Source organism: Rissa tridactyla, chromosome 4 (genome assembly GCF_028500815.1).
Source record: "Rissa tridactyla isolate bRisTri1 chromosome 4, bRisTri1.patW.cur.20221130, whole genome shotgun sequence".
Classification (NCBI taxonomy): Eukaryota; Metazoa; Chordata; class Aves; order Charadriiformes; family Laridae; genus Rissa; species Rissa tridactyla.
The window spans coordinates 74722149-74737684 of NC_071469.1; the positions used below are offsets into that span (position 1 = coordinate 74722149).

At 39.8% G+C, this 15536-nt stretch overlaps 1 protein-coding gene across 1 annotated transcript in view; it reads right to left on the minus strand.

The window, feature by feature from the left end:
- Positions 1-8933: 8933 nt before the first annotated feature.
- SMPD3 (sphingomyelin phosphodiesterase 3) overlaps positions 8934-15536 on the minus strand; it is a 31051-nt gene continuing 24448 nt past the window's right edge. The window contains exons 5-7 of the mRNA XM_054200973.1: positions 15144-15207; positions 9913-10075; positions 8934-9066 (exon numbers count right to left, since the gene is read on the minus strand). Of these exons, the coding sequence (XP_054056948.1) occupies positions 8965-9066; positions 9913-10075; positions 15144-15207 (329 nt within the window). The 3' untranslated portion in view covers positions 8934-8964. The remainder of the gene's footprint in view (positions 9067-9912; positions 10076-15143; positions 15208-15536) is intronic.

The following is a 15536-nucleotide window of genomic DNA, read 5'->3' on the forward strand; positions in this document are numbered from 1 at the left end:
GTGTCTCTCTCTGTTAGTGTGTCCTCATCTTAGTGATTAAAATGGTCTTTGGACTCCAAATCTAGCAGTTTCATTTGGTTCAGAGAGTTTAAGTAATGATCCCTTAAACGACTGTGCTGGCATCCTCATTAAGCCTTAGCCTTGCTTAAAATCAATGGCCGTCTCTTCCATTGTTCCCTGTTGACCAGGCTGTCTATCCTTAGAGCAAAGCAGAGGTGTCAGAGGCTAACAGAAAAGCAAGCCAGGAAGTGTCTCAGAATTGGGCAGGCATTCATGTTTCTCTTCAGCAAAAGGTGTTTCTGCCTACAAAAATGTTTCATCTGAGGTTTATGCATCTGGAACTGAAGCATAAAACCAAAACTATCTGAAGACACTGATGAGGCATGGGGAAAGTGTGGTAAGATTACAAGAAAATTATCTTGTGCAGCCTGTTGCTCATTGAAGAGCACTAATCCTGAATCTCTAGGCCTAGCATGCCAAAGGACAAAGATCTTGGTGTTGATATGTTATGGTCTTGTGCTGAAAACTGTGCTGGTATATTGCATTATCATGGCTTAATGTCTTTCTGTTTTGTGTGAAACTGCTAGGGAAGTTGCATCTCTCTTCCTTCGTGCATTAAACGCATTTTTTGTAGATTTCAGGGTTTTAAATTTTCCACACATACCCCACCACCGTTCTCTTTTTGCATAACGCTGACTAATGCTTAACAAAAACCAGCAGTTCTCTCTATGTTGCACAGCAGAACCGTAAGGTCAACTTCCATGTTAAATGTTACATTTTCACATTTCCTTGCATTATCTTGGTATGTGCTCTGCGATACACATCAAAAAAGTCTCCAAAAAGGGAAGAAGGCGGAGAAAAATCTAGGAAAGACTATGTCTTCATATTTCAATACAAAATAGGCTTTAAGTCTGTTGTAGCAAGGCACTTGGTTCCATAGGTTTCATGGGTATATACTGACGAAGCATTTAATTTCTGTGTGTTTTCTTTTGTGCTTGTCACAGACAGGAAGCTCTTCAAGGCCAGTCTCTTAGTGTATCCATATGCAATGCTTGCACTGCCAGGCTATGGGTTTTGTTTGATGTTTATAGATTATATGAATGAAACAGCAGGATACAGGTATAAGTGGTATTTCCATTCCAAAAGGGGCACGAACATCTAAGATCATCTAAGTGGTTCTTTCTAAACCAGGTTAGTGTCAGGGTTTTTTGGTAAAGATGCAACACGGGCCTTTTAAGTGCTGTTTAGCCCGTTCTCTTTCTTTGAAGCCTCCCTCGATGGCAGAACGTGTCCCCATTTAGAATGCTGCCATTTTTGTATTTGACACGGTGCCAGTCGGCTATGCTGTGCAGTCTGCCTGAATAAATAAAGGTATTTTCTCACAGGAGATCATCTGTTCAGATCGATGCAATGCCATATATACAGTGCCAGCTTCCTGCGGCTTTCTTGGACGCTGCTGCCTGTATCCCTTTGCTTACAGGGAGAATATTCCACTTGTGTCTCTGCCTCTAGCTGGGAACTAGATACACTGCTCCATTCTTTAGCTCCCCTTAAAAGCTGAGAGCTGTGACTCTCTTTTTGAGACACTCTGTATTTGCATTCCCTGCGGTGGCTGGGCAACAGCTAATCAAATAATTATATTTAAAATAAGATTTAATAAAAGCATCTGGAAAAGAAAAGGCAAGGTGTAGTCATGCTTCTCAGAAACAAAATTAGTAAGCAATGTACATACTGTGGAATGCCTCCCAAATAATGAAGGGCCATTTTGTGTTTCTTAATGTTTTTTCTTTTGTTGCCGATTTTGTTTTTTTTTTTCCTTTTTAGATGCTTTTGTATCTTTATAGTATGTCTGCGGATTGAGTATCTCCTCCTTCCATTCCTATTTTTTTTCTATTGCCCTCTGCCGTCCCCATGCTGGATGGGAGCTTTAAGCACAGTCGTCTTATGTAGAGCCTCGACAGAGAGCTATTCATAATTGAAGAGTTTCTGCTTGTGACAGTTCTGCCCATGTTTAAAATGTGAATAAAAATATAAATTATTTTTTAAAAGAATAAACTGGAGGTCCCAGACAGATAATTATGCTTGCACTTGTAAATAATCATTACCCAGAGGCAAAAGAAATTCTGTACTTTTCGCTTGTCCTCAAACCAGACATAGGACTGAGTGGGATCTTCTGTGTTGCTCTCTGTAGTCCCTTCTTGTAGTAGGACTCGTGCATATAATTTCTCTTTAAAAGTACATCAAACTGTTTTAAAAGCAGTGGGGTTTCAGAGAGGAATGCATGTTTATTTTGCGTTCCATTGTGGTCATTTGGAAGCTGGTTTTGAACTTGTCTGGTATTGTGGTCAAAAACCTCCTTCTAATTGTCAGCCCCTGGGAATCCAGGCCTGGACAAGGACCTCTTATACTGGGTACAGAGCCACTGCCCAGCATTTAACCAGACTCTGTTTCTTTCTGGTGGTGTGTAATCAGTGCTATGTTTACAGCTTCTAATTTGCTCTAGCATTAGAACACCCAGCTGCAGAACAGTGATGCTGAGGATTTTGCTGTGGCGTGGAAGGGTGTTCAGGGTCAGCTGCGGGTAAGAGCACTGTTAGTTCATATGTGCCACAGAGTTCCAAGAACACCAATCTAACAATTAATGAAGTAGCTACAGCATGAAGTCCTTCTTATGTGCTTATTGTGGGATACAAGAAACGTTTTGTTAAAAGTCTGAGTTTGCTGTCGCTATAAATAGCTTTCTCGGCAAATATGGAAAAGAGAAATTATATGTAACCAAGGAGTAACAGAAAAATAGAGTTTAAATACCCATTTCACAACAGTCTTATTTTGGGGCTGAGATAATAGACCAGGCTGCGTACTGAGAATTAGTTTGACTTGTGTGATACACCTTTCATTAGAAATATATTTAGCATAGTGCTTGGCACCATACTAGGCTGAGGATTTTTCCTTTTCCATTGGTGTCTTGCATACCTTGTAATTGCCTTTTGTTCCTTGGTATCCTGAAGGTCCTTACTAAGCAATATAAAATATTCAATATTGGCTTTGCTGAAGCTGGTGACAGTGTGGCAGTTGACTTCAGAATTTTTTAATTGCAGAGAAAGATCTAGCTGGATTTTGCTGAATATTTAAAATTCTGGATTGACGTTTGAAAGGTATTTAAGAGCCTGTTGCAGCCAAACACAGAGAAGTTAACAATTACACCTAGTTATAGCCGAAAAGGTAGTGAGGATGTTACACAAATTGCAGCAGGGCCAGGGCATTCAAGCTTGGCAGTCTTCTGCTAATTTAGAAGTTCATGAACCTCTTTAATGAGAACAAAGGTACTTAATTACATTTGATATGGAAAGACATCATCTTCCCCTCATCATGCTCATCTCTTTCCGTTCTTTGCAGAGGGATCCATTTGGAATATACTGCTATTGTGTGACTTCAGGTTTTGAACTCCCACATCGCTGCTTTCAAATACCGAAGTGTTTGGAGGCTGCCTGTGCAGGCACTGTAGCATGCGATGTTGTAGCAGCACTGGAAACCCCTTTGGTTGGTTGTACTGCATCATCCAGAATCTTAAAACTAGAGAAGTACTGTTGTGGAATGGAGCAGTTCTTACGATAGTTGCATCCTGAACTCCGTGTGAGTCATTCTGCCAGGCATTTGTGGAATCGCAGCTCACAGGTTTTGTTAAATCACTGCATTTCTTAAGGACATATGTACATAGGGTTTGTTTTGTTTGGCTGAACAGTATAAAGATAAAAACCTGCTCTCCATTAGTTCAGGGACTAGATAACTGTTGAGAGGTCAAGAAGTACAACTGCATAATAATAAATTGTTGTTGTGAAGTGGTCTTATATTAAATGCTAGCAGAATGCAATGTGGAGTGGATGCCCTCGTACTTAAAAGCGTGGACTTGTGCAAGACATGGGGGTCAGGTTTGCAGCCTGCAGCAGGCACTGTGAATGCTTGCATGAAGGTTGCACACCTTGAAAACTGAGGGGGCTGTGTCTGTGCAGGGGGATGTCTGAGCCATAGAGGCCAAGGGAGAGGGGCCAAGTTAAAAGCACTCATTTCTTTCACCCTTTATGTTCTGCAGATTCAAGAGAACAGGCATAGCATAGGAAGACCATACTTGACCCACCCACTGAACTGCATCTTAAAGAGTCAGGTTTCTGTTAGTGCTGCCAGACTCCACATGACAGAACCAGAAAAAGTGGACTGCACAGAATTATTTGAGCCTTGAAATTTTATTATCTTGTTTGCATCAACCAGTTATTCCTTTCAGCACCAACAAAAGACAAAAACCCCTCCCTATTGTTCAAAATACCTTGTTTTAATCAGGTCTGAGATTGTGGTTTTCTTGCAGGCAAAGAAACCAATGAAAATATTTAAACTTTTATTTTTTTAATACATTTATAACAAAATGTCAGAAGGTGTGTGCTTACCATATAAAAACATTAGGTTCCAGAAGGATACAATACCGAAAAATCATTGAAATAAAAAAGGTTATTCTTCTTACAGGATTTCTAAACCTCAGCAATAATACAAGTCTTTAAAAGCATCAAGATTATATTTAAAACAAGATGGTATGGAAAAATGAGACTTTTGGTAACAATTTAACCCTCATTGGAATGGATGATAAAATTGGGAGTTTTCCAAAGTGCTTGAATGGTATTTCTGTTCTCGTCCTATAGTGCCAGGAGGAAGTAAAAATGCTTAATTTCTGAGCTGATGATATGTGCTGACACTGATGTGCTGCTGTGTGAGCCCAGGGTAGCTCAGAGACCAAACTGGGGACAGTCAGATCTGCTTAATCTGGACCACCGAACAAAGGCTATTTAAAAAAACCAAAAACCTTATTGGAATTGTAAGTTGTTCCTTAAATCTTACTGTCTTACCCAACAAGTAGGAATGAGGTTCTAGCCAGAGTAGCTGAGAGTGCTTCTGGGACAAAACCTTGCCATAATACTAGCACAAGATAGGTAAACTGGTTGTACCAGACAGCTTTCTCAAGGGTTCCTCTACAGCAGGCTACACCTAGAGCCAGCATGTGGTAGAGTTTGTTTGGTTGCTTTAGACAGCTTCTATTAAGCATCCAGTTTGTGATGGAATAAAACAATATCCGCCACTTGAATTAGTTATAGTAAGCACTTTTTCATATAGAGTCACAGAATGATTTAGGTTGGAAAAGACCTTAAAGATCATCCAGTTCCAAGCCCCTGCCCTGGGCAGGGACACCTCTCACTAGACCAGGTTGCTCAAAGCCCCATCCGGCCTGGCCTTGAACACCTCCAGGGATGGGGCAGCCACAGCTTCTCTGGGCAACCTGGGCCAGTGTCTTACCACCACATAGCATGGAACTGTACACTAGGTGTTGCTACCCCAGTCCTTGGTGGCTGAGCTGTGGTGCACAGCAGGTGGATCACACATCCCACAGACCCTCAGACAAACAGCACACAAATTAACTGGATCTGAACGTGCTTGAGAGGCTACGTACTGTTTTCTGTAGGTTGTATTCTAGAAGTGATCTAAAGGTACCAGGTTTGTAAGGACCTGACATCCTTGAAACTTCTGGAAGTTCTTAGGTTTTGGTGTCCTCATTTGTGTCTTTTGTTCACTTGTTCTAGAAGTGCTGTTGTAAAATGTGAACTGAACATGAGAACCAGAAGATGTTATGTAGCTTTTATAAAAACAGATGACACTTCATCTACAATATCCCTGTTGAGTGGCACTTATTAAACCAAGAATAGCATTATCACCCACTTCTTGAAGATACCTGAAATTCCCATACAAAGTGGGGTAGTGTAAGCTTAAGCAGTGTAAGCTTAACTCCAAATTCTTATAAATAACATCCTACTAATAAATTGGGTCATGCTATCCTTAAGCAAAGTGAGATTGACATCTGAAAATGCAATCCAGGGTTTGATTTCCTGGGCATGTTCTGCCACCCTCCCTGCCCCCCCCGCCCTTCTTTTTTTAATGCAAATATTCTATTACATATTATCTGTCTAAGGCTTGTAACAATTGATATCCTGCCAGTATCTATGTGAGATAGTATATGGAACTGTGGTAGTAGTGGTGTAGAGAAAACTCATTTTCCTCCGGGATGTTACTCCGCTGGAAAGGAGAGCCTGTTGGTTACAGGCTACTGGTACATACGCTGTCTGACTCCTGCAAGCGTACCAAGGTATCAGAAGGCACAGGATCAATGCAAAAAAGCAAGGAGCATCTGTACAGTGGTGCCACAATGCTGTACTTCCCAGCATCACTCTTGCAAAGTTAGATCCTTGAGACAGTAAATTAGTAAGAACTACCTAGACTGATTAAATGTATGTGTATTGTTTAAAGAGAACATTTTACAACTATCCATTTCTTGATCACCGAGAAACTAAGAGCATCAAAATCTAAAACAGTTTACTTCAAATTTGAAAAAATATTTCTCAACGTATCTCAAAAAGTTGACAAAAGTGCCTGGTTTTTAGTCAGCACGAAGCCACAGAACGAATTTAGAAGTAATTTAGACCATGTTAGTTTTACTGTAAATGTAACATTGTTTGGCAGTAGTTTTATGATTATATCCCACACAGTGTCAAATTCAGCTCCTACAATTGATACTTAGTGAAGTTGATATCAAATTGTAATTTACATTGTTAGGAAAGCTATTAAAAATACTGTAGCTTATATTTACTCTTACTACTGAGAAATAGCTGCTGGACAGCACACAAATTGCTACTGATAACCGTTTGGTTTTTTTAAAAAGGTTAATAAAATACAAGCAAGGTACAAAATAGGATTAAAAGCATTGTTTCAGGTACAAGTCTTTCTGCATTGGGTGGAGAGATAAGAAACCAGAAAAACACATTGCACATAGGTGCACCCTCTGTATAAAGAGAAACATACAAAGTGGGAAACTAGTGGTGCACTGGGATAGTACGCTAAAGTCTCTGATGCTGTAAACTTGAATTCCTAATTTTATCAAAAAGGGGAATTGAGTCTGGTTCCATTGTTGAGTCCCCATGGGTGACACTTGCAGACTACCCCATGGTTTGGCACAGTACACTTTTAAGAGGCAGTCTCTGCTGAAGGGATGCCAGGACTGGAAAATGAGGCATAAAACGGGTCTAGACCAGGTGCAATGGGAGAGTGTGAGAAGCGGCCTACTACCTACTTGGAATTAGCAAATACTGTTAGTCCAGTACTTTTATGAGTTTCTCTACTTGCAAAATCAGGCTGATTTAATTGAAAGTTCTGTTTACTGTAGCTAATTAAGCTAGTACCAGAGGCTGTGCAGACTGGGGTTTCTAATTTAAATCTATTCTGATTTAGCTCAAGCTGATTCCTAGCAGGTATAAACTAAACCAAAACAGGAACGTCTTCAGGAGTTTGTGGCCAGCATAACTAAAACAGTTTACTTAATGGAGTAAGTATAAGTATTAGATTAACTCTTCTACACAGGGAATTTGTAATGTAAGAGGAAGTAACACTAAAATTGAACAGGAAGTAGGCAGAAGAAACTAAGTATCGTTTAAAACACAAGGGGTCTCATTGTTCTCCCAACAACACAAACCCTTCTGAATTTAAATCCCTAAAAAGATGTCAAGTCTCATTATGGACCTGCTTCTCAGCTTTTCATTATTTTTGTTTAAGGTTAGAGAGGCCGGGTAGGTCAGGTCATGGGGATAAGATGGCAGAGGGGAGCCCCACATTTAAAGAGCCGCAGTGGAAAGAACGTATGCATTAGACGGCAAGACCCCTATTACAGTCTGTGAGTGCATAATAAATGGAGAATTGTCTCACAGACATAGGTCAGATCTACTCTCTAGTAGCTAGCCACGCCACACTTTCCCTTTTAGTGTACTGATTCCTTTGGAAAATTGTTAGGTTATCCTGCCTTATCAATCATACACTGTTCTACACTTTTTCTCGCAAAATATCACTTACATTTATTTTAACTCTATATCTAGCATGCATTTTACAAGCTATTTCCCACTTACTCTTTCTAGCTAAGGCAGAATGTTGGCTCTGGTGTTACCAATGGTACTACAGGAATCTATTCACTCTACTGTAACATACATATCATCTCATACCATAATTCAGAACTGCCCCACGTATGGGAAAGAAAGAAAAGACGTTACAGGGGAACCATATTTCTTCTTAAGGGAATAAGTTGCGCTTAGAAAGCTAAAGGCCCAGTTCTGGAGTCATTATTCAGACAAAACACTTCATAATTTCAGTGGGAACACAGCTGGAATAAGGGTAGAACTGTGTTCTTAAAGTCTTCATTCTGAATCTTAAATCAGACAGGAAGATATTGGTCTGCAAACTGAATAGGTTTTGTTTGTTTGTTTTAAGGTCTATCTGTAATGACAGAAGGGTTTGCCAGTCCCAGAATGCCTTGCTTTGGCTGGTATCTGATTTTTGAACTCGCTTCCATTCTGATATTCCCCATGGTATCTTACTGACTATTTTATCTCAGAGTGGCATGCAGTGCGGGCGCATGCTACTGATGCAAGCACGCTACTACAACTTTTAACAGGCGAAAAAAAGAAAAAAAGCTTTAGCTTCTTAGTTATACAAAGAAATGATGCAAAAAACCATTTAGCAGCACTAACTCACAGACTAATTACAAACTAAATTGTGCTATATATTAGTATAAAAACATGTTTTAGTAAGAATGGCACTGGTTCAGAAGGAATTAGGACTTCCATCTTGGTTCCGTTCGGTCCACAGTGAAAGCATTGTAGTACAGGCCTGCCCTGTTGCCTGAGCAACTTGTGACAGTGGCTTTTGGCCACAACCCTTCCATTTCTTCCCTTTGTATATCTGCCATCGTTGGTACGTTCTGGGGTAGACCGGGTCAGGTCTGGTCATCTTTCCTAACGTGGCACCAGAATAGTTCGTTCTTTTCCTCTGATATTTTCTTAATATCATTAACGTTTCCCTCTTCTAATCTCTCAAAGCTGGTCAGTTTTAAGGGTCATCTTCTCCTGTAGACACCATGAGACGCATTGCTACTGGTAGGTGGTCTGTCAAGCCTGCTAACTGGGTAATAAAGCTGAACTCCTCCACTTCCTGCAGAAGGAAAACAGAAGGAAGAAAGAAGGAATTGGAAAACCAATCTGTTATACCACACACCAGGACTCAGCTTTTATGCCTTTTTTTTAGTTTACTTTGAATGACCTTATTGTATTAGTAGATGTATGGGACCAGCTTGGCTGGGCTAATGGTAAACTACATGCCACACAGGGCATGTCGATGTGGTGCAATTGATGAGGTGAAGCATTTATACAGTACACAGTTGAACTAGTCTGGATGAAATCTGTTGTTGCTTTTCTTTACGTTTACAGTAACATCTGTGTTGTTCCAGACAAGACTTATCTGTAGTGCTGCAGTCACTAATCCATGTGCATACGGAGGCACTCACTGGGAGGAGGGCTGGCTGTGCCACACTAGGTACGGCGGGCGGCTAAAAAGGAAGCCTGTCTTCATTAGATTGAGGTGTTAAACTTCGTGGGAATTTAAGGTGACCAGGAAACCCCTCTGAATTCCAGTCTTTGTTCTGGCAACGTTTCATAGGACCAAATTAAAGCTCTGTTGGAAATACCGCCTGCTTCCCAGCTTCTCAAAGCTGGGTGGAACAACCTTAACGCTCGCTTGATAAAATGAGTTGTCCCCTCCTATGGGCCAGGTACTTAGAGCAGCCTATCTACGAGTGTTGCTCCCAGAATCCCTAAACTCACCTTAAATTTCTTTATGTAATAGGTCTACAAACTCAGTACTTGCATGCAAAAGTAGAAAATAGCAAAGCAGCGGTTCTCCTTGGAGGATAAACTTGAACCCAAGCAGAACAGGCTGCACTGCCATCCAGACAAGTTTATTGTGTAAATTACAGCTCTCTTTGTCAACTTGGAAACTCACCACTTTCCATTCCAGGTAGAGACCTTCTTCTGTATAGAGCATATAGTCAATCCTCCTCCCGTTTCCTTTCAGCGATGCTTTCCTCCCCTTTTGACTGGAACTGTGGTTCTTGCTGGTGGGATAGACTAAGTATCCTTTCCTTCCTTCTTCACTTTCCAGCACCCTATTTCATTCAAAAAACAAAACAAATCCTTTAAATGTTTGCTCATTCTGTCCCTTTGTACATTACACTAGATTTTCTCCCAGTCCCCAGTAAGGGTAATGCCTGTCCAAAAGGTCTGTTAAACTTGTAAAGCCTATCTTCCAAATGCATTTTCCAGTATGAGGCTGTACTGACTGCTGACAGTGCTCTTAAAAGCCTCACAGCGGGTTTGGCATTGCTGTGTCTTGGACTCAAAGCTCTTACTTCACTAGTAATGACAGCCTCATTTATTTGATTCCTGTATGTGACACTCTTCAAACTCCTCTACAGAGACGGACTTACTCAGCAGGTTTGTTAGGACTGCCCCCGTCTTGCATGGAGATTACCCAGCCCAAGACCATAGACAGAAGCAGTCAAAATTAAGAATTGGTTTTCTAGGTACCAGTCTTGTGTTCAGGCAAATAAGCTGCAGCTCTCCCGTTGCAATTTTTAGTTTGGGTGCTTAAACCTTAATAGTAGGCTTTATACAGAAGACTATTAAGGCCCTTAGCAATTTGATCTAACTTTGAAGTTAGCCCTGCTTTGAACGTCTCTTGGGACCAGATAACCCCCAAAGGTCCTGCCACTCTATTTTACGATAATTCTATGTTGCTGTGTGGTTCTGTGTTGTTTTGCTGTTGTATTGGATTTAAAGGGAAATGTGGTTTGCCTTCTTGTATTTTATTTAAAAGATCTACCAAAACAGCGCCAAAGGCAGCAGACACAACTGTGCATGCAAAAGCAGGGGTCGCACACAGTAAGTGCATGCATAGGATATTTTTGCAGACAGTGAAATTTAAGTACAATCGAAGCTGTTCTGCGTGATAACTGTGGATGGAGAGAGGGGCAGATTAGGTTGTGGTTTTGCTATCTGGCTCAAAACACAAACAAACTACTTTCAAAACCACCTCCTTGAAGATCATTTTCCTTTACTTACCTGCCAAAACCTGAGCTCAGGGTTCTGTGGTTTCCCTTGTAAGAGTTGATTACGCCATTAAGCTACATCATCAACTGTCGCAGGAGAAACACTGAGCCATGAACTTGGGTCCTAGCAGGTACAAAGCCTTTAATTTCACCTTGGAAAAAAATAAGATATTTTTGATCACCCAGTTTTTAAGATTTGACTTTGGATGGGTTTTATGGGGTTGTGTTTAGGAATTTTTTTAATCCATGCACGTGAGAGTACAGAATGAAGCAGAAAAAAGAGACAAACCACCAGACTCTTGTGATGTGTTTTAATGGTTTCTTTGTCAAATTTTGTCTCTTTGGAAGGACCTGAATCGTGGCAGAGGGGACACAGCAATCGCTACAGCTGATTAGGTCTCAGTAGTGTTATAATCTGTAAATTTGGGTCAGTTGATAAATACAAGAAGTACTTTATGTGCCTTCAAAGGATAACAGTGACAAAATTCTGGTCATACAGTTATTTAATCAGAACTTTTCTTTACCTCCTTTGGACTTAATGAAGTATTGAAGGTTCTTAGGAGTTTATTGTAACCAGTTTATGAAAGTAAGCTTTTTATTCAGTTTTAGACTGTCATCTAATAACTCACATTAAATTAGCTTACTGTCTACACCCCATTTGCAAGCTGATTCTACAAAGAGCTGCTGCCTGAAATTCTTTTTGTAGGTTCAAGAAAGCAAGCTCTTTGATGGGACTGACCTCTTTCAAAAATTGTATTTATATTTGGCAAAGCTAATTAAGTAACAAAGTAGAAGAAACTGTTGATTAGCACTGCAGTACTACTGCAAAAAAAAAATCTTATTTGCATTAATTTAAAAGATGAATTTATTTTAGCTTCAATTATCTCCTTTTAAAAGTCTGTGAACGCTGGGTATTTACTTAACCTGCACAACTGCTAACAGAAGGGAAATGTTAATTTCAACTACATGAGGAAAAGTAATTGTAAATGTGCATGCATCTGCTTCTGACTAAAACTTGTACCACTCTGTATGCAGTGCTTAGCTGTTTGTCTCTACAGAAAGTAGACACAAGTACTGGACATCTGGCTATGCTGTGCTAACAGTTAAATGCTAACAATTTAAGTGAACGTAGCTTATTACGACTGAGTTGCGGAACTAAACCTGAGTTTTGTCAGAATAATTGTCTTAATTCATAAGACACAAAGAAAGGGTGGATAAAAAGTAATTGGAACTTTATTTTTTCCTTGAAAGACTTTCAGTCCCAAATAACTCCAAAGTTTAAGTATGAAAATTCTGTCATGGAGCTCTGTCCGATGGTTGGTTTGCAGCACTGACCGTAGCTGCAATGAACAAAGGAGCACGAAGAGCAGGATATGTAAGGAAGCCATAAAGCGGAACTTACTCCCTCATCATAAAGCTCAAGGGAACCATCTCTCATTTGGGTGAGAAGCACCCCAGTTAAGGAAGACTTTTCTCAGTGGTGTTCCAGCCTGTTGCCCAGAATTGTGAGCCACTGTCCAGCAGTGGAGACTGGAAAAATTTGCATTGAAATCTTGTTTCTTAGCTGTGCTGTAATGTGGTCTCCTGAGCCAGACTCTATTCAGGGCTTAGAGATGAAAATGGGCTTATTCCAGTGCTTTGCTTGAAGGTGACAGTTGTCTTTGTGAGATGAGATTATTTGTGTGTATTTCATAAAGCCTCTCTGGGCAGAAGCTCGTGCAGCTTCCAGTGCTGTGGCAGGGCCCAGATCGTTACATTTAGCTTACTAATTGTTCTGTAATTATAAATGACTTGCTCGTTATTTGTACCAAGTATGTTCTTCTAGTCCGATGTTTTACGTATGCTGTACTTAACATGAAAGAGATATTTAAGAACGAGTTGTTCTGCTGCTTTTATGGCCTAATTAGTTTAGTAATGTGAACTACTTAATTTTATTTATAAACTAGAGAAGAGTGTTCATGAAGAAATAATTCCCTGGATAGCTTACGCTGCCAATTTCAATGTCCCTTTTAAATGTCTCTAAAGTTTGATCAAGCTTTAAATGTCTGTAAAGCTTGATCATTTATTATTGAAAAATCTGAGAACAGATCAATTTTAGGAGGTACCCTGTTTTGCTGTGTATATGAATTATACTTGTTAGCTAGACAGTGATGCACAGCTTCTGTGCTATTTAACATTTCAGTGTCCTTAAAGCTCAGATGCTATTAAGAGCTTTAATTTTTACTGAACTTATTGGCAATTTTTATGTTTACTAGTCCCTTGTAGAAATGGCAGGGTAGGTTCTCTTGGCCTCTTGTGAAGTGAAGGTTTCTCTAATATAGAAGCACATCTATGTAATGTACATATGCCTAAAAAACTAGTGGAAAATCTGGTCTAATAGAGGTTTTTTTCATCAGTTTAAGAGAATTGTAACATGTTGCAGAAAACTGAAAGCCACTTTGAGTAGGGAAAATGTTTTGTGGATATTCTGTTATCAACACTCAAAAATATTTTCCAGTTATCTCATACTGACGTGCTGTAGATATATATAGGTAACGGAAGTAATACTCTTAAATCTTTATTGATCATTTGATGGCTCTTTATCTATCAGTCATGTATTTGTCAGTGGAACTTCACTGCTGAATACAAGTAGCTCTTCAGGGAATAAAATAAAATACCCCTGAAGTAATTTGGTGACAGATTGTCTCAAAAGGCTGCCTGAAAACACAGGGTGGTGGGTTTTTTGGGGTTTTGGGTTTTTAATTTATTTTTTTTTGAAAAGAGCTCCAAGCCTGCTTTTGGAACCATAAAATAGAATGTTTCACCCACATATAGATTTCCATTTGCAAACTTGATTGTAGGGCCAAATTACCTTACTTTTGCTTTCCAGAAATCCGTTTCACATGTACCAAGTTCATGTTTTCAACACATGCATAGAAATGCCTAGAAATTTTGCAGGCTATTGAATGTGCAAAGCGTGACTTGCTGTAACAAATCCTTATTTTGAATATAAATGAAACCCAGATCTTATGTCTAGAATTCAAATTTCTTTGTCAAAACTGATACCAAGAAGACTAAGACGTTCAATTAAGTGTCCAACTATATGCAGTGTACTGTACTTAGTGAGTAAAAATGACAACATGAACTGTGCCAACATAATGTACCGTTTCCATTATGTGTTAACTGAAGTATCTGCACAGATGTAAAGTTCAAATAACTTTACCTCTTTAGTACATTTGGGTAATGAACAGCTAGAACATGTTTTATAGTTAGTCATGATAATAACATATTCAGTCCATTAAACTAGCCTTCAAGGTAGAGAAGGTACAAAAAGGATTATCACATTCATTAAGTGCTGCTCTAAAATGTACAAAGCTTATTATTTTATCTCCACTGGCATATTATTTATCAAACAGTACAGGTATTCAAGAAACTTGTCTTAAGACGTCTGCAAATTAAGGTTATTTTTGTATGTCTCTTAAGTCCACTAGCTCAAACTAAAGATACCTGTTTCTCAATATCAAATGCTCCTTAAAAGTAATGCTGCACTACTATCACCAATAGATATTAAGCCTTATTCCTAGTTGTGTCTGAGGTGCTATTTAATTCCTCTCTATATTTGTGAGCTTGCTTTTTTAGGTGTACCAAATTCAGCAATCTCTCTAGAATGGGCAATTAGTTGTCGGGCTGGGAGTGGTGTTTTAAACTTTATGGGTTTTTTATTTGAGGAAAATTATATTTCCTTCTGTTGCTGTCCTTTACAGTGCCATGACCACAGAACTGTCTGTGCAGAAAGACTGTCAGACAAGCTGTCCGCCGCGTACCTTTTCCAGCAGCGCTCAGAGTTTCTTGTCCTATAGGCCTGTCCAGGTAGGACCAACTCTAGAGACATAAAACCACTGACTGCAGTTGCTCTTATCTTTTCACCCATTGAAGCCAATTCTATTAGACATAGAGAAGAAGCTGCTTTTCCTTCCATTTTTTCCCCTCTTCCCCAAGTAACCCTGAGTAAAAAATTATGTTTGGCTGGGGTTTTTTTTGACAGTCCATAAAACACCCCTCAATTTGTGAAATGTTAAATAGGAAGGAATGAACTGGCTTTTTAAGGAATTGTCTAAAGCCTGTGGGAGGATTAGGAATTGCATACTTCTGTAGGTTGTCTGGAGTGCACACTTCTTCATCGTATAATCCTTCAGGGTCCAACAAGGTACCTGTGAACAGAAAGGGAGATGTGACTGTCACAGCATACCTCCTGTGACGTGTCTCTCGGGAGGCTTCTGGAGGCACAGGTGTGTGAGGACAGCATCTGTATGGAAGAGGGGCAACTGCTCTGACTGAGCGCTTTTTGTTCACTTCTCCTCTGCCCACACCTCCCTACTGCCTGCCACTTCTCAAAATGCTGCTTTGGCCCCTCCAGTTTCTCAGCCCCAATGTCTCTGATTTTCCTGTTTTTCTGCTACAACTGAGTAAAGACACACTATTAAACAGTTCCACGTTCTTACATTCAGTATCTTCACAGTTATATAATTGCTCTTCTAGA